Here is a 24,653-nt window from a genome sequence, read left to right as displayed (position 1 = left end):
CAAATGAGGACCAAAAATAGTTAATAGGTATTTACAGTATTGTTCAAGTTTATTCTCAAAGGGCCCATATATTTACCTACCGTATGTGTTAAACCAAGGGCTCATAAATTTACCTATTGTGTTAAACCAAACTCTGGCAGACTGAGAGATTGGGATGTTCCATTCATCGCAAATCAATACATTTGTATAATCGTATATTAAATCTATCAAAATAGTACGGTATTTATTTAAGAAAATCGGCCTGTCTTCAACATTATGATGCTGTACTCTAGCTGTTCAACCGGTTTTCAGCTATTAAAAACAATTATCGTAGGAGGAGATAGGAAAATGCGAAGCCTCCTCGCATTTTTGTGGCGGGTATTTTTCAAGATGGACATCAATTAGACAGTGTATACCACGATCGAAAAGCACCCCTATTTGGGGCAAATCGTTGAACCTAAATTCGTTTTAATCGTCAATAACTAATTATCTAACTTAATGTAATTAGTAAACAGGGTTACATCAGGTGATTAAAATCAGTACCGAAAGTACGAACCAACTTTATATACCATCGAGTAAAAATTCTAGAAGTAAGGCGCGATTTACCGAATTTTGCCCTTACGTAAATTTACATATAGACTAGATGGTACGCGAGCGTACCATCTAGGTCGTGCCTACAGATGGTTCTCGAATACACAGTCATTTCAGCGTAACAAAACTGGCGATTTCAAATGTACGTACCGCAGGACTATAATACATTGTCGTTTACAGAAACGAATAAATAGACACGATGATTTATGTAGTCAGCTAAAATTAGCACCCTGGGAATTACTTCCGAAGGAGAAACTTATCACAAATGAGTCAACGTTTTTGATTTGGACTCATTTAAAGAAACCCAATTTGTGTTTTGTAAAGCGGATAGGTACAAAGAGGAACAATTTTTAAATATATTCTTTATCCACTCAGTAACGAAATATTTTTTTCATGTTTTATAGGCCTATAAATAATATACCTCTAAATACAGTAAAACATTTGCGATTTAATACTTTGTTAAAAGTGTCACTGTCATAATCGATTGAAATATTAAAGTACATGTCACGATACACCACTACGACGTTTATATTATTGGTAATTATTAATTAATACAAACGTTGAGAAGGAACTGTCAGTATAAAGTTTATTTGTATATAATAATGTGTTTATATATCTAACAGTAGAGCCTATCCACAATCTCAGTAATAGTAATATCGGAAAACACCCCTCTTTGGGGCAAATCGTTGAACCTCAATTCGTTTTAATCGTCAATAACTAATTATTATCTAACTTAATTTAATTAGTAAATAGGGTTAAATCAGGTGGTTAAAATCGGGTGTCACGAAACCTAAGACCACGAAAGCTAAGACCCCCTAAGACCTAAGATCACGAAAGCTAAGACCCAAGACCTAAGATTACAAATTCTAAGATATACTACAGCTTAAAAACAATACTTGTTTATCCATACATAATTTTAAACACAGTAGGTTTCATTTATTACCATAAATATAATTTAATACTACCGCAAAACATAGATAAACTCACATTATTTTCGCCCGTTGAGTAAATGTATATTTTTTCTTTACAACAAACAAACTTGACGGGTTGTTTGTTGGTATATATTTACTCCAATGTGTTGGTTCACAGGATGTCTTTCTTACGCACCTGCCTTTCTTGTATTTTGACTCCAAATTTGTTGACTAACTTTATCCTGAATACCACACTTTAAAATTAGGACTTATAAGTACTTTCAGAAGGAGAAACACATAATAACAAATAAATAAATCCTTTCCCATCCTGATTTTACAGACGTGTTTCTTTTTATACTGTGTAATGTAACTCCTCGAGCTCCCCATGCTCAATGTTTTTGTTTCTATGGAGCGCCAAAAGAGCAACAATAATAGTACAAGTATAAAAACAGAAAGAAAACGAAACAAAAAAACTTACCATAATTTTTAAGTTAAAATTTATTTGCCAGTATTTATTTCTTCGTACTTGCATGATTATACTATTATCATTACAATTTTAATTTTACATTGTTCCATCCACACTGTAGATGGACTCCACACAGAGTTTTCAGCCCTCTATATAATTTTTGCTCTTTTGACGTTCCATAGAAACAAAAACATTGAACATCTAGTGTGCTGGAGGCTAGTTATTTTGTGTGCGAGAAAAACGTCTGTAAAATCATCAATTTAAAAATGTATTTGTTACTTTTTATGTGATTCTTTTTCATGAAAGTGCCAATTCTAAGGTGTGGTATTCAGAATAAATGTTGGGAGTTAAAATACAAGGCAGGTGCGAAAGATAAATATTTGTAATCTTAGGTCTTGGGTCTTACTTAGCTTTCGTGATCTTAGGTCTTAGGGGGTTTTAGCTTTCGTGGTCTTAGGTTTCGTGACACCCGGTTAAAATCAGTACCGAAAGTACGGACCAACTTTATTTACCATCGAGTAAAAATTCTAAAAGTAAGGCGCGATTTACCGAATTTTGCCCTTACGTAAATTTATATACTAGATTATCAGATATAGTCCAAAAGAGCATTAGGGTTTGACCCGGACATTTCTGGTAACAAGCTAATTTTTGCAGGAAAGGTCCAGAACTATGATTGGAACATCATACTAAAAGTCCTGAAAAATCCTCCTTGTGCTCTCCGAGAAATCCAAGATGGCGTCCAAAATGGCTGCCATTTTAATTAGTCTATAACTTTGTAACCGCTTGTCATAGAGTAATGGTTTTGGTGTCAAATAGTTCACAGTATATACATTCCTATTTGCTCTAACAGAAAATTTTATCAAAAAATGACCGCAACTACAGTTTCTGGTAGTTTGACCTTTGACCTGGTCTTATCATATCTCGGTAACGGCTTGTCATAGAGAATTGAGATTAGGCCCAAATTGTTCAGAACATGCAATATTTTTATTTGGTGTAATGAAATATTTTATCCCAAAATGACCGGAAGTGAGGTTATTGACTTTTTGACCTATTCATATCTTTTACCGTATCTCAAGAAATATTTATCGTATGGCGTTATTTTAGGTGTCAAATTGTTTGGAACATATACATTTCTATTTAGTCTAATACAACAGTTTGCCCTAAAATGCTCGGAAGTAAGTTAAAAGATTGAAAATTTTAAAAATCAAAGAGCTGCATAGGCAGAGTATATGAATACTGTAGATAAAATCAAACTTATAACTTTTAAAAAATGCCTTAAAACATGTTTTGGGCATAGCACATCATCAGGTAAAGTGAATTGTTACTAATCAAAGTTGGTTAATTAAACAAAAAAATGGGTTATTCCACAACAAGCGTTACATTTTATTGGGTAGTTGAATAGTGTTTTGTTGTTTTCAACAATAACCTTGAGGGTAAATTTTGCTGCGATAAAACAAAGAATATTGGTAAAGCTTGGTTCCCACTAGAACGTAACGCAAGGACGTAAACGCAATTCGCAAGCGTTTTTACCAATGACAAGCGAAGTTATAGACAGTTAGCAATCACAAGTGAATAAGCCATCGCTTGTGATTGGTCAATTCACTTGCGTTGTGTTACGTCCTTGTGTTGCGTCGCTAGTGGGAACCAAGCATAACACTTGTTACAAAAAATGGACGTGACCAAAACACAGGGAAACTTAAATTCTCATACTAGTTATGGTTGAAATTTTATTGCTACAAAAGTCACCCGTAGATGTCAATTGTCATGAATACATTTTAAATGCTTTATTTGTCTTTAACTCGCGTTACATACGCGAATTAGTGCTTTGTTGAAATCACGTCATTATTTTTATTATTTTATTTATATACAAATTACGATATTTATTTTTGTTCATAGAAGTATAACTTTTATGTAATTTAGGAAATGTATAGACGTTATGATACTGTGAAAATGAAATGTTCAGGTCATATACATTTCACATGAAAATGCCCAAATGGCAAACACTACAGTATGTACATGGCATATATTTACTCAGGATTGTCAAAAAATGAATGTAAAGACCATTTTGAAACATGAAACCAGGTCATTCCTTGTTAAAGAGAATGCACTCTTGATGTTCTCTAACTGGCAAGCCTAGACTCTAACTTTTTAACTGTTTAAAGATGAAAACAAATTAATGTCATAACTGTTTTTGGCAAACATATAAAACAACATCCATACAGATGAACATGATGATAATGATGTGAAAAAAAGCAACAAACACCAAGATGTTGAAGATGCAACATCAGATGATGAATGACTGTAACAGAATGCTGCTGATCAATATTACAGTGATTTAAAGATTTTGCATATTTTCAATATATAATAAATCCTATATAGGGCATATTTTTCATCTTAGTAGAACAGTTAAATATGTTGAATTGAATTGAATTGAAATTTATATTTATACTGGGTAACCTCTTCAGTCAAAGACTGGTCTCCCAGAGGGCCCAGTTGGTGATCAGTGGCTGTGATGTACTAATACACCGGGGTAACCCCCTACTCGTCTCGAAAGATATACTAGGTTCTTTAAAGTGCACACGAGCTAGATGTGTACACTGGACCTACGGTTTATAGTAGTCCTTATCCGAGAAGACTCGTTCTACCACCAGAACCATGGAGTGAGTGAGCCTCGAACCCCTGCCGATGTTATGGCTACGTAATTACGGTTCCACTGTCTGAACCGCTCGGCCACTCACTCACTCATTTTACATTGTTACTGGGGGACTAGCTCAAATGGTAGAGCGCTCACTTAGTATGTGAGAGGTACCGGGATCATTGCCCGTGTCTTTCAATCTATTTTTCATGGATTTCCACAAGTACCAAATAAAATCTGAATCTGAAAAAAGTCTATGCATGCCGGGTAAAGGGTGTTTGATGCGAAATACCTAGGGTACATTCTCTTTTTATCATAAATAAACCATATAACGAACATTTAAAACAAGTAATGTTTCAAAATGCGTTATTTTAATAAGTCAACAAGGCCATTTAAATTTGAGTTATTGTTTACTGACCTACCGACCGACTTACCGACCGAAATTGCTGAAAATGTTTGAAAATGTTGATTTTTTGAATTTTTAAAAACATGTATTAATATCGACTGTCAAAATAACGAAAAAATATGAATATGAGTTTAATGTTTACTGACCGACCAACCGACCGAAATTGCTGAAAATGTTAAAAAATGTTTAAAAACATTTATATTTGCCTCCAAGTATTAATATCCTGTGTCCAAATAACGAAAAAATATGAATATGAGTTAGTGTTTACCGACCGACATCGTGAGCTATAGAGTCACGTTTAAAAATCTAATCTAAAAATTGCAGATAAAGGGTCTTTGACATTTGTTTTTGACAATCCGGGTATGTGCCATGTATAGGTATATGTCATATATATAAAAATCCAAAGGCAAATTACTGAAAATAATGACAATGCTGTGGGTATCAGTGGCTGGATCTCAATGGAGATACAAAATAAAAGCGAAAAGCTAAATCAAAACGAGAAGTAAAACAGCCAGAAAAGTTAGCAGAGCTTTCGGGCAACACTAGCCCTTCATATATATATATATATATATATATATATAAATCATACTGTAAATTACAGAAACAGTGCTCATATTCGGAACATGATCTCATAATCGCGTCGAGCATAGCTCATTGGCGAAAGTTCCGTATTTTTTAGTTGTATGAAAAAATGTCTCTGGCGGGATTCGAACCTGCAACCTCTCGCTTACAGGGCGAGTATCATACCACTAGACCACAGAGCCATGTATGGTATTATCACAGATTTTCACCCACCAGATACATTCTCTCATACAACAAACAAAATAATTTACAGTATGATTTATATATAATTTACACAGTGCTACGCAACATCATTGATTTACATATACACAATATTATTTAAAAAACCGTTGCGATTTAAAGTTGGAATTTATTCTGACTTGTTAAGACTCCACTGATTGTGAGGGCGTTTGTTGTATGAGAGAATGTATCTGGTGGGTGAAAATCTGTGATAATACCATACATGGCTCTGTGGTCTAGTGGTATGATACTCGCCCTGTAAGCGAGAGGTTGCAGGTTCGAATCCCGCCAGAGACATTTTTTCATACAACTAAAAAATACGGAACTTTCGCCAATGAGCTATGCTCGACGCGATTATGAGATCATGTTCCGAATATGAGCACTGTTTCTATAATTTACAGTATGATTTATATATAATTTACACAGTGCTACGCAACATCATTGATTTATATATATATATATATATATATATATATAAATCAATGATGTTGCGTAGCACTGCGATTATGAGATCATGTTCCGAATATGAGCACTGTTTCTATAATTTACAGTATGATTTATATATATATATATATATATATATATATATATATTGTCTTTTGTTTACTTTAACCAACTTTGATTGGCCACTGACAGTTGTTCTTTGTAATTTATTGATTTTCTTTTTGTAACATTCAATTCACTTTACCTGATGATGTGCTATGCCCAAAACATGTTTTAAAGCATTTTTAAAAAGTTAAAAGTTTGATTTTATCTACAGTATTCATATACCTGCCTATGCAGCTCTTTGATTTTTTAAATTTTCAATATTTTAACTTACTTCCGAGCATTTTAGGGCAAACTGTTGTATTAGACTAAATAGAAATGTATATATTCCAAACAATTTGACACCAAAAGTAACGCTATACGATAAATATTTCTTGAGATACGGTAAAAGATATATGAATAGGTCAATAAGAGGTCAATAACCTCACTTCCGGTCATTTTGGGATAAAATATTTCATTACACCAAATAAAAATATGCATGTTCTGAACAATTTGGGCCTAATCTCAATTCTCTATGACAAGCCGTTACCGAGATATGATAAGACCAGGTCAAAGGTCAAACTACCAGAAACTGTAGTTGCGGTCATTTTTTGATAAAATTTTCTGTTAGAGCAAATAGGAATGTATATACTGTGAACTATTTGACACCAAAACCATTACTCTATGACAAGCGGTTACAAAGTTATAGACTAATTAAAATGGCAGCCATTTTGGACGCCATCTTGGATTTCTCGGAGAGCACAAGGAGGATTTTTCAGGACTTTTAGTATGATGTTCCAATCATAGTTCTGGACCTTTCCTGAAAAAATTAGCTTGTTACCAAAAATGTCCGGGTCTGCCTATACTTATGAACTAATGCTCTTGGACTAATAGTCAACGAAGAAGGGTAATCTCACTAATTCCGAAGGATGGCAAAGATGAATTATTAACAATTTGGAGGCCTATATCAATTTTAAACATTGATTATAAAATAATTACAAAAGCCATTTCAAACAGAATGAGGAATGTACTGATGATTGAATTTGCAGATACAAATGATTTTCCACGAACCTTATTTTTTATCGATTATGAAAACGTGTACGATAAAATTGAATGGTCTTATATAAGTGCCTTGTTCTGGTTTTAAGTAGTTGTGTTATCAATAATGATTATCTATCCAACTATTTTAAAATAACGAGGGGAGTGCATCAAGAGTGCCCACTTAGTTGTTATATTTTTATTTTGTGTGCTGAATTAATGGGCATTGCAGTACGGGAAACTTACAACAATATTAAGGGAATTTGTGTTAATCCTGACAGTCAAATAAAAATCACCCAGTTTGCGGATGATACCACTCTAATTTTGGATGGAACTGAAACTTCCATAGCTATAATGCAATTAAACTTATAGAAGACTTTGGTGATATTTCCAGGTTGAAATTAAATAAGGCAAAATCAAGCTTTTTAAATATTGGTTAGGCTGAAAAATAAAATTAAGAACTTCCCTCCTGATTATAGATTGACTAAAAGGACCTGTGGGAATAAACATCTCTTTGGATAAAAGCAAACTCTTTGAATTAAATTATGATGTTCAATTTGAAAAACTAAAGACGATTCTGAATATTTGGTCGCCAAGAAAAAAAATACCAATAGATAAAGTTGCAATTATCAAATCACTGACACTTTCTCAATTAAAATATTTATTCTCTGTCCTCCCATCCCCTTCTAGTGAATTTATGAAAAAATTGGAGCGAACTCTATTTAAATTTATTTGGGACGGGAAGCCTGATAAAGTAAGTAGAGAGACTATGTATAACGATAAAGATAATGGAGTTTTAAAAATGACAAATATTTATAAATGTAATGAAGCCTTAAAAATAACCTGGGTTAAAAGATTTCTTGACACAACATCTAATGGAAAACAATTATTTAGAAAACAAATTTTGAGCATCGGCGGGGAATGGATCTGGCTTTGTAAACCAAAACAGGGAATAGGAATTATAATTATGAAAAGCTTGGTAACTCCTTTTTACAAGATGTTATAATAGCCTGGTTTAAAGAAATGATTATGGTGATGATGCATCTGATGAGAATGACAATTGAGATAATGTGACTTCCTCAAACGTCTTTGGTTTTCCTTTTTTTCTGTTTGTAAAGTGATGTATTGTAATGTGTTTGATAAAATGAAAAAAAAATAAAAGTTTTTGAAAAAGAAAGGATTTGGAAAATATCTACGTCAAACAAACTTTTTAGAACATTTTATTTTTTAGGTTCTTCACGCAATTGATATAGTATATACTGTATTTCAAAAGCTGAATTTTGTTTTTATTCTGTAACCTTCGAAACATAGGCTTAGTAAAATGATAATCATAGTTAGCACATAAATTAGCAAAAACATGTTATGGTGGCCATTGAGTAAACTTCAAAAAGCTGTATTTAGATTTCTACCCTCAAAACACTTGCCACCAAAATCATTTCCATACATGATGTAGAAGAGGAGTTATGAGCAAAAACCTGTACCGGTATTTTATGGCGGCTTTTTTGTGTTTCAAGGGACAATACATCTTTAAGCAACACTTGTTTCTAATTTTTTCCCTAGAGAAAGTGGAAAATGGGGATACTATAAAGACATTTTGCGATGTTTTATTTTTTAAACTTTAATCCATGTAACATTTAATGCTTGACTGACCTTGCAAAAGCCTAACAATATATAGTTTAAATTAACAAAGTATAGATACGATGTCAATTTATCAAGAGAGATATATTGAAATATATGGAAAATCCTTATAAAGCTTCAATAATAAACATAAGAATTAACTAATACTATCATATATTTGTATAATACAAATATGTATTTATATTAGTGTATAACATCATGCAGGAGTGAGTATATATACTGCATTTTTTATAATTTTATAGGCTATTAGTAACTAAATAATTGGCGTGGGAGGCGCTGGTACTGTAGTTATATAGATTTGTACAGCTCAGTTATATATAACAAGTGTACTTTCCTACAGCAAGAGATTTGTATATATAAAGATTTTTTTCTGTATTTCTTCTTCCAGAATAAAAGAAAAAACGATTATGAGATCATAAGTCTGGTTTTGAGCATGTGGAGTCTCGTTCTGTGTACTGAAATACCTCAAAATGTGTACGAAAATATAAACAAAAATTCTCTTGTACCCATTTGTTTTTCTGATGGAAGCATAACCATCGGATACTTAAACATGGCAAACGATTATCAGTCTTGGAAAATAATCTTTGCCAAATCATAACCAAAAATATTGAAGACTATATAAACAAATACAGATGTTTTAACTGTAACTGTCTGTTGATATACAAGTCTGTTCACATAATGCACACACCCGTCCCAGTGGCGTAACAGCTATGAGCGCTCACTGGCTAAACTCCGGGGCCCAAGGCTTAAGGGCACCAGAGCATAAGCAGCCACAATTCAACTACCCAGCATTGGAGTGATAAACTAGGGGCCTTTGCACCCTGCATTACGTCACTGACCCGTCCACATAATAGATAAGTATGTTGTCCACATGATACTGTACACATGCATGTTGTCATAATACATTCGACTCTATGGTGATTACTGATCACACACCACTATCAGCTGGTCAGCGCCTTAATCACAGTATGATCGTGACTTGAGGAACAGCCTTCTAATGCTGCTAAATATGTTATACTGCACTGCTGGTCGTAATCGCTTGAGCATAGGTTACTGCCACATGGTGGAATGGAAGTTTTTCTCACATAATAACACATGCTTTAGACTTGGTTGACATGGTAGATTTTGTTGACAATTCTGACCCTGATGACTTCATAGATGTCATTGAACTAGAAGGATTTTCTGACAGATTTTGTGAGCTATTCTGACTTTCTGATAATTTCCTATTGTTCTCTTTAACTTTATTTACTGCATCAATAAATGTTTTTGAATATGATTTCTGTAAAGCAATCTGATAAAGTCCTTTTTCTCTGAAAACAGAATTAAACAAATTAAAATACTGTGTCTCAAAATGTCTTTCTCTATAACCATATTATTCGATAATTAAATATACATAATTGACACTTACAAGATAATAAACTCATTTTTTCTATTCACTTGCATTCAACAGCACATTACAGGATGGATAACCTACAGTATATCATGCAGGGTGAAGCTGTTTTACAGTAATGAATCAGAACTCTGGCACTAAGGTCAACAGGCACCTTGGACGCGATTTTTTTTTCTGTTCGACAGTCCTCCATCGGTTTGGTAAGAGCATTATTATTGTATATAATTTGAAGACATTTTATTAATACTAAATAGGCAGCCACAAACCAATGTACCATCAGATACACAGCAGCATTCATTTGTCAGTTGTCACAAGGCCTAGCTAGCCTAGCCCTACGTGTGCTTCAAAATAGTATTTTCATGTACAGTACTACTTTTTATTTTAATAAAATGATGTAGTAGGTTAGAAATTATGTGTACAGTAACACTAACAGATGTTTTTATAAAACCAAATACAATTTGCTTTAGGTTTTAAGCGTCAAAATAAAGCTTTTAATATTGTATATTTAATTTAATGATATCTTGGCCAGTGGAAACACATTTTTTTAAAAATTAATTTATTTCAGAAACCATTGGTATTGTTGACATTTTGAAAAATCAATGGAATACAGAAAACCGATCTTCATGATAAGATGATAGTATCATATTATATAAGTTTCCTGGGAAATCTTTTATTATTAAATGTATTTGTAGTGTGTCAGTAATTGAATGTTTTACTTTGTATGTATTTTTTATAATTTTCCCAAAAAAAAGTACATATACATATAATAGACAATAATACTAGTAGGCCTATAACTGCCCTTAAGATGTAACCTATAATTTCTTACACTTTTATCAATTATTATAATAACAATAACAATAATCATAATAACAATAATTACAATAATTAAACATAACTAGATGATACGCTCGCTTCGCTCGCGTACCATCTAGGTCGTGCCCACAGATGGTTCTCGAATACATAATAATTTCAGCGTTAAAAAACAGGCGATTTCAAATGTATGTACCGCAGGACAATAATACATGTCGTTTACAGGAACGAATAAATAGACACTGTGATTTATGTACTGAACTAAAATTAGCACCCTGGGAATTACTTCCTTCCGAAAGAGAAACTTGTCACAAAATGAGACCAATTGTTTAAGTCAAATTTAAACAAACTTAATTTGTGTTTTGTATGTAACATTAGGGTTGAGGGATGGGAAAGAGGATGGGTGCAAAGAGGAACAATTTTTAAATATATTCTTTATCCATCCATGTAGTAACGAAATATTAATTGTTTTCATGTTTTACAAATAATATACCACTAAACACAGTAAAACATTGTTGAAAACCGTCCTAGTCGATTGAAATAGTATAGTACATGTAACGATACATCACTACGACGTGTATAATATGTTTATATAATGTAAAACAATTTGTGAAAACCACCCCTATTCGTGGCAAATCATAAATTCGATTTAATCGTCAATAAATATTAAATTATCTAACTCAACTTAATTAGTAGGCCTAATGGTTTTCAATTGTTTCTTAGAGCCAATTCATACTTAAGTTGGTTCCTAACCCTACCCACCAAAGTTGTTCTGCGTTTAGGGCATGTGATGCACAGTAGGCCTATCCTCTACTGGCTTTACAACGCTACTCATGCCAGTGAGGGAAGGGTGATGATGTCACGTGGGTGGTTTAACTGCAATAATAAAGATTTGTACATAATAATATACGGCGACTGAAAACGCTAGCTCATTATCCGTTAAAAAAAATCTATATCCAACCTCTGCAGCACAGATTGAAAAAAAAATGGATCGAATTTCTGTTATGAGTATACAGTACTTGCCTTTACGACGCCTGAGGGAATAGACACTTGTGGAACAGAGATTGGAATGTTCCATTCATTTCAAATCAATACATTTGCATAAACGTATATTAAATCTATCAAAATAGTATTTTTTTAAGAAAATCGGCCTGTCTTCAACATTATGATACTGTACTCGAGCTGTTCAACCGGTTTTCAGCTATTAAAAACAATTATCGTAGGAGGAGATAGGAAAATGCGAAGCCTCCTCACATTTTTGTGGCGGGTATTTTTCAAGATGGACATCCATTAGACAGTGTATACCACGATCGGAAAACACCCCTATTTGGGGCAAATCGTTGAACCTAAATTCGTTTTAATCGTCAATAACTAATTATCTAACTTAATTTAATTAGTAAACAGGGTTACATCAGGTGGTTAAAATCAGTACCGAAAGTACGAACCAACTTTATATACCATCGAGTAAAAATTCTAAAAGTAAGGCGCGATTTACCGAATTTTGCCCTTACGTAAATTTATATATAGATAATAATTACTACAGTACGTAGTAATGACTCTAATTTTTATGTGTTTAAATTTTAAATGTAAATATGTATAATTATGTTTGCATGATGTATGTTTTAGCGGATATTAGCCCTTGATGGCATTTGCAGCAATAAAGAAATTGAATTGAATTGAATAATTTATTTAAAATACTGCATTGTTAATACATAGGTAATATGGTACTGACTAAACACATACAGTGTTTGATATATTTAAATTCTTGTTCATTGCTGTTTCATTGTATGTCTTGAATAAAACTTTATGCTACAGTATAAATTCATGATCTATAAGAAAATAAATAAGTCGAAATAAAATATTAGTATTAGTATTACTTTTTTTTTTTAATGAAGAAAAGTATTTTTAATTGAAAGACATTTTTATTCATACAGGAAATTGGATTCAAATAAATTATTACAAGAGTTATAGTTACAGTTATTTTTGTATAGTATTTTTAGGATATTTAATTGACCTAATTTATTTTAATGATATTCATAATTTGATTTAATAATTTGATATACTGTAATAACAATAGGATTTAGGCTATATTATATTGTATGTATTTTTTTATTCTGAAAGTAATATAATGAATTTCCATTTCAAGTAGACCAATACAATTTCTTGAATCTAGACTCTGAATAATATAAGTTTTTAATTTTAAAGATATATTGTCTCTCTGAAAAAACAATTTTTGTAAACATTTTATTGTTGAATATGTTATTTTAATGTCACATAATAGTTATTCACTTTGACTAGTAAAAATTGAATCGAAAAAAACATAATATAAAGCAACAAATAGCCAAATTGTCTGTCAGGCAATGGGTTTTTGGTTAAATTTAACTGTTTATATTGTTTTTTTATAAGTGAAATCATTTTTTTTTTCTATGGAATTGAGTAACTTCATTAAAACTCCAAAATGGCCTATTAAAAGTCTGAAATATTAGTATTTTATCATGATTTTGGGAGATAATAATTAATACTTCTTTAACGTAAAATTTCTATTAGCCTACAATATAAATATGAATTTAATAATACTATTTTAAAAAGTATAAAAAACATACACTGTGCACAGGATTTCCGACTGTACATCATTTTAAATTCAAAAGTAATACATGGTATACTGTAGGCCTACACAAGCTTTGCTAGGCTAGCTACAATTGCATACCATAAGAAAGATACCCTGTCCTCGTTTGTGACAAAAGGTCCATTCAACTTCAACAAATAATAATGTTATCTGATAGGGCCTATTATTGGGTCGTAGGCCTAGGCCTAAAATATCTTTAACATTCTATTATGTTCTTAATGTAATTACAAAGTAGGCCTAGTATTTATTAATTAATATGGCACTCAAAGTTCTTATTAGTGTAGGCCTATAGATTCATATTATTACTGTCGGTTGTGACGACTGTTTGTCGCGGTTTGTATACGTTGTCACGCATCGGTGAGCTGGCTTACCAAAGATAGTCAATTGAGGTTGAAACGAACCGATAGAGGAAAACAAATTGCAGCCTGGTTGTAAAGATCAGGACATTAACCACCAAGCTTTCACTCTACTCTAAACTCTTATAAAGCAACACATTTTACTCTCACGTGTACATACTGATAAAATGATCATGACCATGTCAAAATACCCGATGAAAAATTCTATGAATGAGAATACGTGTTCCTTATAGTCGACCTGTTCTCAAAATAGAATTATGTTTAACAGAATTCTTGACCTACCTTTGACCTCTTGATAATTGCTTCATAAACTGTGGTGCCTCATATGTCTTATATGACATTTCATCTTCCTCGCTATCAGTGCTTCCATCAACATCATCTGTTTCACTCTCTGAAGACGAAGATTGATCCTTATGTCGTACACTGTGTCTTTTTGGTAGTGTTGGCGGTGGTGGTGACGGAGGATCACGTATAGGCATTGATGAGCCAAGCGGTGCTGTGCTCTTTAATCCATAATTTAAAGTTTCATATAGCCTCTCCTCATCTGCAGCAGCAGAATTAGCCTCGGCACCTTTTATATAGATTTGAAAATTGTAAAGTTCTTTATTGTGTCTGTTTCATACACGCAACAATAAATTCAAATAACAAAATGCTAAATATTAAATTAATCTTACTGTAAGCTCATTATCATTGTAGTCTCATACAAACATAAATAATAATAATTTCAACACAGTATTAAGCAGAAGGTAAGGGTTCGAATCTCGGTTGGGGCGACTTTTTCTCATTCTCAGAGATTTATTTATTATTTATTTAACAAATTTACAGCTACTAAATCCACTAGCAGCGTTGACTTTTTGGACACTATATAAAATGGTACACTCAATACTGACCCATTTCGCAAACACACGGATAAAAATATGTACCTGCTACCTAGCAGTTGTCATTCCCGACACTGTACTAAAAACATACCGTACAGTCAAGCATTACATATCAGACGTATCTGTTCTTCAGATTTAGATTTTCAGAATCCTACAGAAGAACTAACCGGATATCCAGAATAGTAAGATAAGATCATTCCTATTCAGACACTGACGTACAAACCATGTCAGCCAAATTCGAGTGCTGTTGGTCAAAATCTATCACCCTAGGTTGCCACCATTACGGGCTGTTATTGAGAAACATATGCCCATTCTACAGTCCACAGAAATTCTTGGGACTGTTTTTCCGGAACCACCTATTATTACATTTGTAGGGCCTGTTTGTGCTGAGCAGAAATAATCGATTATTTTTGGGCAGCAGAAACAGCGCAAAATTAAATAACCGATTAAAAACACTCAATCCATTGCGTTTTTTAACCGATTATTTCTTGTTTTAACCGATTATTGCGGAGCAGTTTTGAGCTGCAACACAAATAGCGATTATTGACCACACTTTGACCTCTAGAATATGACAACTCACTCACAGAGCATGCTGTTTATTTGCACGATCGACGACGATCAGCAAAACAACGAGGTGGACTGATGAGATAAAATTTGATTGTTATTATTTTGTGGGGGAGAATTATACCGAGAGACTCCAGGATTTTGTGTTACAAGTACACTGTAATACATCCCTCCCAGTCCAGGCTAACGATGGTTTGCATGTCCTTTTTTAGGCCTGTTGTTTTCAGTAGAAATTATAGCCCAGTTACTGGGCTAGGCTAGGCAGAGTAGAACCAACAATAAAACAAACTTTCTTGCCGACGTGGTTTTTTTTCAGTAATTTACCTTTGAATTTATATATATAAACATATGGACAATTTAATCAACGAATGATTTATTTCTCACTAACAATGCAACAGCAAATTCAAACTATCTTAAATTATACTAGCATAATAATATAAATTTACCAAAATTAATTGCTACTGTACATTGAACTCAATCTGAATAAACAAGATTAGAACTTTAATAACATGAATATACAGCATAATTATGACTGTGATGTTCTGGAAGGTAAATAAAATTACCTTATTGGAAAATGTCTTTGCCTTTGGTATGAAATTAAAAATGTTTATGGTACGTACTTACGTTTATGTTTTGTCACCTGTGCATATACCACTTTCTCATGGCTTCCTTCGATTTCATCAATGTCACATGTCCCATTTAATCTAGGTCTGCGAAAAAAAATTAATAATAACAATACTCTATAAATTGTCATTAAACTGTGCTATTAAAATGCCAACCATATTTCACAGAGAAGCTAGTAAAAATCAAGATAAATCAATAAAATGCAGTAAATGTTTATTGACAATAAAATCACAAAATTGCTTCTTCAATAGAAATGTATTTATACTGTATAATCCATTATAGAGAACTGAAACAAAAATGGAAACTAAACAGTAGGTACAGTAACTTATTGGGGACCTCACACTAAAATTTGTGCATTTTTTATTGGAAAGGGCGGATCAAGGGGGGCTGCACTTGGGGCTCCCCATCTAAAATAAAATTATTAGTTACTTTTTTACATCTACGTATTTTTGACAGAGCTGATATTAATAATATGTAAGCACTCCCCATGAATCCGCCCTGATTAGTGACCTACTTGCTGCTGCAGATAGTTACCATTGGTAACCTCACATTGTGATTGCTATGGCACATTGAGATTAATGAAAGTAAATCTGCATCTTTTAAATTCATTTAATTGTGATAGAAATTTGTGTGTCGATTTAATTTGCAGTGACCGTATTAGATCAATATATTTTAATCAACTTTTGATTACATTACCCTATCATAATAATTGATCTTAAGAATAAATGTAACCTTTGCCACAACAAGGGTTTGATTGAAAAAAGTAATGCATTTAATAAATAATTCATGTTTTCCAAACCTAAAATTGTTCCTACTGTAATTACATTATCATAATTTTAGACCCAAAAGTAAATTATAAATGAAATATTTAATAAGATAATGATGATTGCAACCAGGGATTGCAACATTGAAAACCATAATTGACTAGTCAAAACAAATCAAATAATGTGTAATTTGTACAAAATATTCCTACCAATTCAACTGCTGAAATGTGAATTGAATTGAGCAATGTACTGTAACTTAATAAATGCATGGGATTTAAGATCATGTTTCCAAATTTATAGATTCATGAATATACACAGTAGGATTATAAACAGCACATTCTGTTTACATAAATACACAGTTGATCTCTTCATATTAAGGAAGACAATGAGGATGTTTTATAATGGGTTACACTTTGTTGGGTCCAAATGTGTCCCCTTAACAGAGGTTCTACTGTATTGTGAGTAGATACATACATAGGAGTCTGATCATCTGATGTACTGTCTGTCAAAGATGATGATGTCGCAACATCTCCTGATTGCTGAATCTGTAGTGGTGCATTTCTCTTTCTGGTAGAACCAGGCCTGGATGAGCTCACCTCTACATCTGGTAAAGATGAACTAAAACATAGAAAATTTAATCTATGTGACCAGCTTTATTTTCTTAATTTTTTTTTCAGCTGCAGAGATGGTACTTGAAGCAATACAATACAAACCATTGTGTAATGATTCAATACTTCTACAGTACATAATTATGTTATCATCAGGGTATTCTATATTTGTACATGTCAAATATTTGCACTTCTCTCATATTCATTGTTGCTTTAAACACACATACACTGTGCATAGTACATTTTGTAATTAGTTTACTATATGAGAAAGACCATTAAAGATTTTAATTATATTCTTGATATCATAAACTAAAACTAATGAATATCAGAATATAAGTTATTTAAAATTATATTTTAATTTATGAAACTAAACTTGAAATCTAATATATAATACATTTAGAAAATATAGGAAAATGTTTAAAACATAATAATATAAACATTTGAAAATTTAGGAGAAAGACATTGAGAAGCCAAGCTGCAACAATGTGACAAACATGGCAACTATACTCAATTGAGGTTCTGCACAGAAAGGGTGATGATGATAATGAAAAAATAACTATATAAAACTAGAAAGGCACTCTGAGAATACATACTGTACCTATACTGTAAAATTCTCCTACATAAGATTTGTTGTGTGTGTGTTAATGCTGTGTGTGATTTAGGCTAATTTCACTACAAGCATGTGTATACGAGTTTGGTGGAAAAGTATGTAACCAGACTTTCAACTTAAAATAGCTTAAGTTGACTAACAATAGAACAGGAACGCCAAAAACAAACGGGTGAATTTGAAAAGAAATCGGTTTTTTAAAACTACTTGTATCAAAAAACCTGTACATTAAATCAAATTATGTTTTAAAATTATAAATCACAAATTACTCTTGCCTCTTGTACAAAAATGATTTTTTTTGGACAAGTAGTTCTCGAGAAAATGCAATTTCAGTTTACTTGTTACTTTAAGACTGCTCGCTGGCTTTTGAAAATTGCCGTCTATCTTTTAACACTAATAAAACTAATACTAAAAAGTGGTCCAGAAAATTTAATGGAGTGGTCCTTGACCACATATCTATCTGTATTTTCATTTTGGTAAAGATCTTGTTTGAGTAATCCTGCTAAAAAACAAACAGACACACGCGATCGGTTACATATACCTCCTTTGCGGAGGTAAAAAACCAATAATACAAGCAAAGATGTTTAAGGATCCAAACTATATAGAAGGTAAAATTGTCTCAATGGGATCCTGACTTAACTAAATATAAAGTATAACAAGAAAATAATAATTAATAAATAAACAAATTAAAATAAATAAGTTTTTTAAATGAAAAAATCATACTTAATGATATAAACTTATAAAAGATAATAATTTTTAAAATTTTACTTAAATGAATACAAGCTACAGTAATATAAAATCTTTATTCATTTCCAACTTTCCAAAGTTATGTTATTAGTGCTAAATTCTGTCTATTTTGTGTCATATAGTATATCAGTATACACAGTATAATTTGTATACATTACATACAGTGTAGAATAGGTGAAATTACAGTTCCCGCCATTTATTCCAATTTTTAACATGGTGACGGTATCAAAATGAAACACAAAGATAGCAATTTTGAAAAGAAATTATCTCGGTAACAACATGTAGAAGAAATTTGAATACGTAAAATATAGATGTGCGCTCATATATAACTATGACGTAAAATATGAAAATATTCAACTGCCATATGGTGACGTCACCACATAAGATTGGCAAAATGTTCACATGAATTCGTATCTACAATCCAATAACAGATTTAAATTTACTGTAAAGATGAAAACATGTGACCCAAGTTCTTTAAATTTTTAGATATGATGACAACATAAAAATTAAAATATTTTTAAATCATTCGAAAGATAGTTGATTGAGCTAGACAATATTAAACTCTCGGGGAAAATGGAATACGGATAAGCTAGATGCGCTCTATTAAATGTGATGCTATGACGAAAGATACAATTTAAATCCTATATTTTATATTCGGAAATAGGAGGTGCACAACTTAAGGTAAATGTCCATATGTTGTCAAAGTTATGAAATGTTTATGTTCACACATTTTAGAAAAACGCGACTCACAAAAATAGAAGAAAGAAAGAAGAACAATACAGAAAAAAAAATATTGCGGATAACTAATAATACAGAAAAAAAATGTTGATCCAATACAATAACAAGGAGTTGTCCGCATATTGCGGATAACTAATAAAAAAATTAATTTGGATTCTAAATATAAAGATAACAAAATTACACAGATAAATTTACCATGATACTGACTGACGATGGTGATGAAACAATGTCGTAGTTGTTGTCATCAAAGATTGGCAAGTAAATCTGTGTTTTTAAGAAAGTACAATAAACTTTGTCTATAGTACACCTAAAACCATTGACTCTGCCTTCACACCGATTGTCACAAATAAAATGAGGAAATCAGCCAATCACACAATCATACCTTCTATGATTAATTATGCATTAAACACAAAAGAATTTATCTGGCATCCAATGCCATTATCTTTACACAGAATTAATTGGTAAAGAGACACACAGTGTATAAAGCGTTGCCATAGTGTTGGTTTACACATAAAACCTAATGAAGATAGTTGCTACAACAACACTCTATTCATGTTTCTACTGATAACTTGTCATTAATGGGATACTACTATTGGAAAAAAACGTGTAAATAACAAAATGAAAGGAATCATGGTAATGATTTAGCGGGAATATTTAATAACCATCAATTAACCTGTCAGTATACTGGTCAAATGAGTTCAGACATGTTTAAGTAATCCAGGCCATCATGTGATTTAGATTGATTGGTGGTCAGTTAGTATTAACTTTAGTCAGTAAACTAATCTCCTAGTAATATATTGTTTGAAGGTTTGCATGGTGAAATCAAATGTTGATATAAAGTTTGCGTTACACCACGTAGATTAGTTCTGAAAAGAACTGTTGAGTTTCTCAACGTTTCGATCAATATGCTTTGATGCTTTGAGTGAGGACGATCAAAGCATATTAATCGAAATGTCGAGAAACTCAACCGCTAACTTTATATCAATAATCTCCTAGTACTTATCTAGTTATATAATTTAGTCATCTAATCATTCAGTCAGTAAACTAGTCTCCTATCCGTCAGTAAATCAGTCATCTAATAATATTCAGTTCAGTCAGTAAACTAGTCTCCTATCAGTAAATCAGTCATCTAATAATATTCAGTTCAGTCAGTAAACTAGTCTCTTATCAGTAAATCAGTCATCTAATAATATTTAGTTCAGTCAGTAAACTAGTCTCTTATCAGTAAATCAGTCATCTAATAATATTCAGGTTCAGTCAGTAAACTAGTCTCCTATCAGTAAATCAGTCATCTAATAATAATTAATATTCAGTTCAGTCACTAAACTAGTCTCTTATCAGTAAATCAGTCATCTAATAATATTTAGTTCAGTCAGTAAACTAGTCTCTTATCAGTAAATCAGTCATCTAATAATATTCAGTTCAGTCAGTAAACTAGTCTCCTATCAGTAAATCTGTCATCTAATAATATTCAGTTCAGTCACTAAACTAGTCTCTTATCAGTAAATCAGTCATCTAATAATATTCAGTTCAGTTAATAAACTATAGTCTCTTATCAGTCAGTAAATCAGTTATCTAATAATAATAATATTCAGTTCAGTCAGTAAACAAGCCTCAGTTTAGCAAAATTGTGGTCAAGTTGAATTAGATGAATGTACAATTGCCTTGAAATCTATAGCAAATTCAAAAAGTAGGGGATGTGACGGCTATCCAATTTAATTTTATAAATTTTTTGGAATCAAATTGGTGACATTCTGGTTGAATCATTTAATTTTTTTCGCGTACCATCTAGGTCGTTCCCACAGATGGTTCTCGAATACACAGTAATTTCAGCGTAACAAAACTGGCGATTTCAAATGTACGTACCGCAGGACTATAGGCCTATACATTGTCGTTTACAGAAACAAATAAATAGACACGATGATTTATGTAGTCAACTAAAATTAGCACCCTGGGAATTACTTCCGAAGGAGAAACTTATCACAAAATGAGTCCAAGTTTTTGATTTGGACTCATTTAAAGAAACCCAATTTGTGTTTTGTATGTAACATTAGGGTTGAGGGATGGGAAAGCGGATAGGTACAAAGAGGAACAATTTTTAAATATATTCTTTATCCACTCAGTAACGAAATATTTTTTTTATAGGCCTATAAATAATATACCTCTAAATACAGTAAAACATTTGCGATTTAATACTTTTTTTATTTTATTTATTTATTTATTTCTTTTAAATATTCATTGTACACTAATTTTCCCCGTGTATGGCAAGAGATTCCTAATTATATTAGAGAACATTCTTTATTTAGTTTAGTTAAAACTGTCACTGTCATAATCGATTGAAATATTAAAGTACCATGTCACGATACACCACTACGACGTTTATATTTGGTAATTATTAATTAATACAAACGTTGAGAAAGAACTGTCAGTATAAAGTTTATTTGTATATAATAATGTGTTTATATATCTAACAGTAGAGCCTATCCACAATCTCGCAAGTTTATTCTCAAAGGGCCCATATATTTACCTACCGTATGTGTTAAACCAAGGGCTCATAAATTTACCTACAGTACTTGTGTTAAACCAAACTCTGGCAGACTGAGAGATTGGGATGTTCCATTCATCGCAAATCAATAGATTTGTATAATCGTATATTAAATCTATCAAAATAGTATTTTTTAAAGAAAATCGGCCTGTCTTCAACATTATGATGGTGTACTCTAGCTGTTCAACCGGTTTTCAGCTATTAAAAACAATTATCGTAGGAGGAGATAGGAAAATGCGAAGCCTCCTCGCATTTTTGTGGCGGGTATTTTTCAAGACGGACATCCATTATACAGTGTATACCACGGTCGGAAAACACCCCTATTTGGGGCAAATCTTGGAACCTAAATTCGTTTTAACCGTCAATAACTTATTATCTAACTTAATTTAATTAGTAAACAGGGTTACATCAGGTGGTTAAAATCAGTACCGAAAGTACGAACCAACTTTATATACCATCGAGTAAAAATTATAGAAGTAAGGCGCGATTTACCGAATTTTGCCCTTACGTAAATTTATATATAGATTACATGATATGAGTTTAATCAGTTAATAATAATAATTACTAAGTCAGAATAATGTAGTTACTTTTTGACAATCTGTTTTATTCTGTCAGTCAGTCAGTATATCTAAAAAGCATTTCATCATTTGTGGGTGGCTTATAATAACAGATACATTACAATATTTTGATAAGGGTTGCTAGGATAGAACTATATGTATCTAGATGCAAAGACAAATTATCCTGTCGGTTTGATTTATCCTATACTGCCTACCAATATTAACAATAAAAGCAATTGAAATAGATAAAAATGTCAATTAAAAATTCAAAATTGATTAATAGTCTTGCCACAGGACAAAACATATTATTTATTTTTATTATTTATTCACATCAGAAAAGTAATTTAATTCAATTGCATTGACAGTGTATAATGCTTTATCATTAGTTATAAGGGTATGATCACTAAATCAATCATAGACAACATACAGGTAGCTTTCTACTAGAAGCAATTACGTTTTAATTCTTATAGTGCTACTAATATCAATGCACTTAATCAACTGATAATCTTCATTGAAACATAATGGTTAATGTTTTCATTTATATTTAGACAAGGAAAACCGTAAGTATCATCCATTTTTCTTAAGGTGACAAGTCTTAAAGTTTAAACAAAGAGTTTTTTTTTTGTCAAGATAAAAACAGGACAGGATTTGAACCCACGACTCTAGGGTCAGTAGCCGGAGCACCATACCCATAAAGCTATAACTATATGACTCATTTAATTTTCAAAAAAAGCATTTCAGTTTTTTTTTTTATTTAATTTGATTACACTGATGATGGGATAATGTTTCCAAAACGATATTACATTTCAAGTAATGAATGTGACCATGGAGGTTTCCTCCATGATGTGACAAACTATAAACATTAATTCCCTATGCTTTACCGCATATCACAAAATACAGTATGTTTCACAATGGGTTTTAGCTTAAATAAATTTCAAGATTATTTTACTATGCAGTTCCTCAGACTCAGAGATGGGTTCAGCTACAAAACATAAAATATATATATATATATATATATACACGATAAAATAGTGGGTTGCAACAGAATCCGGTTATCTTTAAAATGATTTATTTCATATGCATCTAACAGAAAGCGACTCGCCAATACAGGATAGATAAAACTATTTTATAATCTATCATGCTATAATAATCTCATTTTCATTTGAGGCTTAGAGTGTAGAGTTGAAAGAAAAAAAACCTTTGCACTATATGGTCAAAATTGAATCTGGACCTTGGAATGATTTTAAATCAATAAATTTATGTTCTCTTTGAATGACAATGATTCTGAACACAAATGAGTTAAAATTTATGTTTAAAGTGAAATAAATGGAAATTAGAATGTTGTGCAAGAGTATAAAAGTGTATATATAACGCCCGTATTCTTAAACCGGACTTTAGTCGTAGTTCGAGCTAAAACTAAAAAAATGACATCATTTTAATTCATAAACCGAACTTCAACTAAATCACCGACTAAATCAGGCCAACCTCGACTAAATCGAGACGGATTTTGATCGATTATTTTAGTCCTGGAGGGGGCAGGCTAAATGGTCGACTAAATGGTTTTTAAACGATGTTTATAAAAAACGTAACAGTCATTGAGTTGTTATATTGGCCAGATATTGAAGAATGAAATATCTATATTTATATTAGCTTAATTAAATATACATTGGTATAAGTTATAATAATGAAAATCATGTTTATTTACAACTGTATACAAATTATATTATTTTCTTCGCGCAAGTCCGACTTGAACTACTACGAGATGCGGCAATTCACCATGCGATGGAATGTTTAGGGGGCCTAGCGCTTTCTTGTCACGCTAGGAAGTGCGTGGTTCGTCGCGATCATA

At 31.9% G+C, this 24,653-nt stretch overlaps 1 protein-coding gene and 2 non-coding genes across 4 annotated transcripts in view; 1 reads left to right on the top strand and 2 right to left on the bottom strand.

The window, feature by feature from the left end:
* Window positions 1-5,680: 5,680 nt before the first annotated feature.
* Window positions 5,681-5,752, bottom strand: Trnat-ugu (transfer RNA threonine (anticodon UGU)). The gene has a single exon. It is a non-coding gene; the product is annotated as a tRNA-Thr (tRNA).
* A 262-nt stretch (window positions 5,753-6,014) lies between these two features.
* On the top strand, window positions 6,015-6,086 carry Trnat-ugu (transfer RNA threonine (anticodon UGU)). The gene has a single exon. It is a non-coding gene; the product is annotated as a tRNA-Thr (tRNA).
* Window positions 6,087-8,149: 2,063 nt separating this feature from the next.
* LOC140063189 (uncharacterized) overlaps window positions 8,150-24,653 on the bottom strand; it is a 40,515-nt gene continuing 24,011 nt past the window's right edge. Inside the window, exons 8-11 of one of the 2 annotated variants that reach the window (XM_072109670.1) lie at window positions 17,477-17,620; window positions 16,239-16,324; window positions 14,455-14,743; window positions 8,151-10,300 (exon numbers count right to left, since the gene is read on the bottom strand). In XM_072109670.1, the coding sequence (XP_071965771.1) occupies window positions 10,072-10,300; window positions 14,455-14,743; window positions 16,239-16,324; window positions 17,477-17,620 (748 nt within the window). In that variant the 3' untranslated portion in view covers window positions 8,151-10,071. Of the gene's footprint in view, window positions 10,301-14,454; window positions 14,744-16,238; window positions 16,325-17,476; window positions 17,621-24,653 lie in introns of both variants that reach the window. The other variant, XM_072109671.1, reaches the window with a different exon arrangement.

The sequence above is a fragment of the Antedon mediterranea genome, chromosome 11 (genome assembly GCF_964355755.1).
Source record: "Antedon mediterranea chromosome 11, ecAntMedi1.1, whole genome shotgun sequence".
NCBI classification, from domain to species: Eukaryota; Metazoa; Echinodermata; class Crinoidea; order Comatulida; family Antedonidae; genus Antedon; species Antedon mediterranea.
The sequence above is the reverse complement of the archived record's forward strand: the minus strand, read 5'-3'. Positions and strand labels throughout refer to the sequence as shown.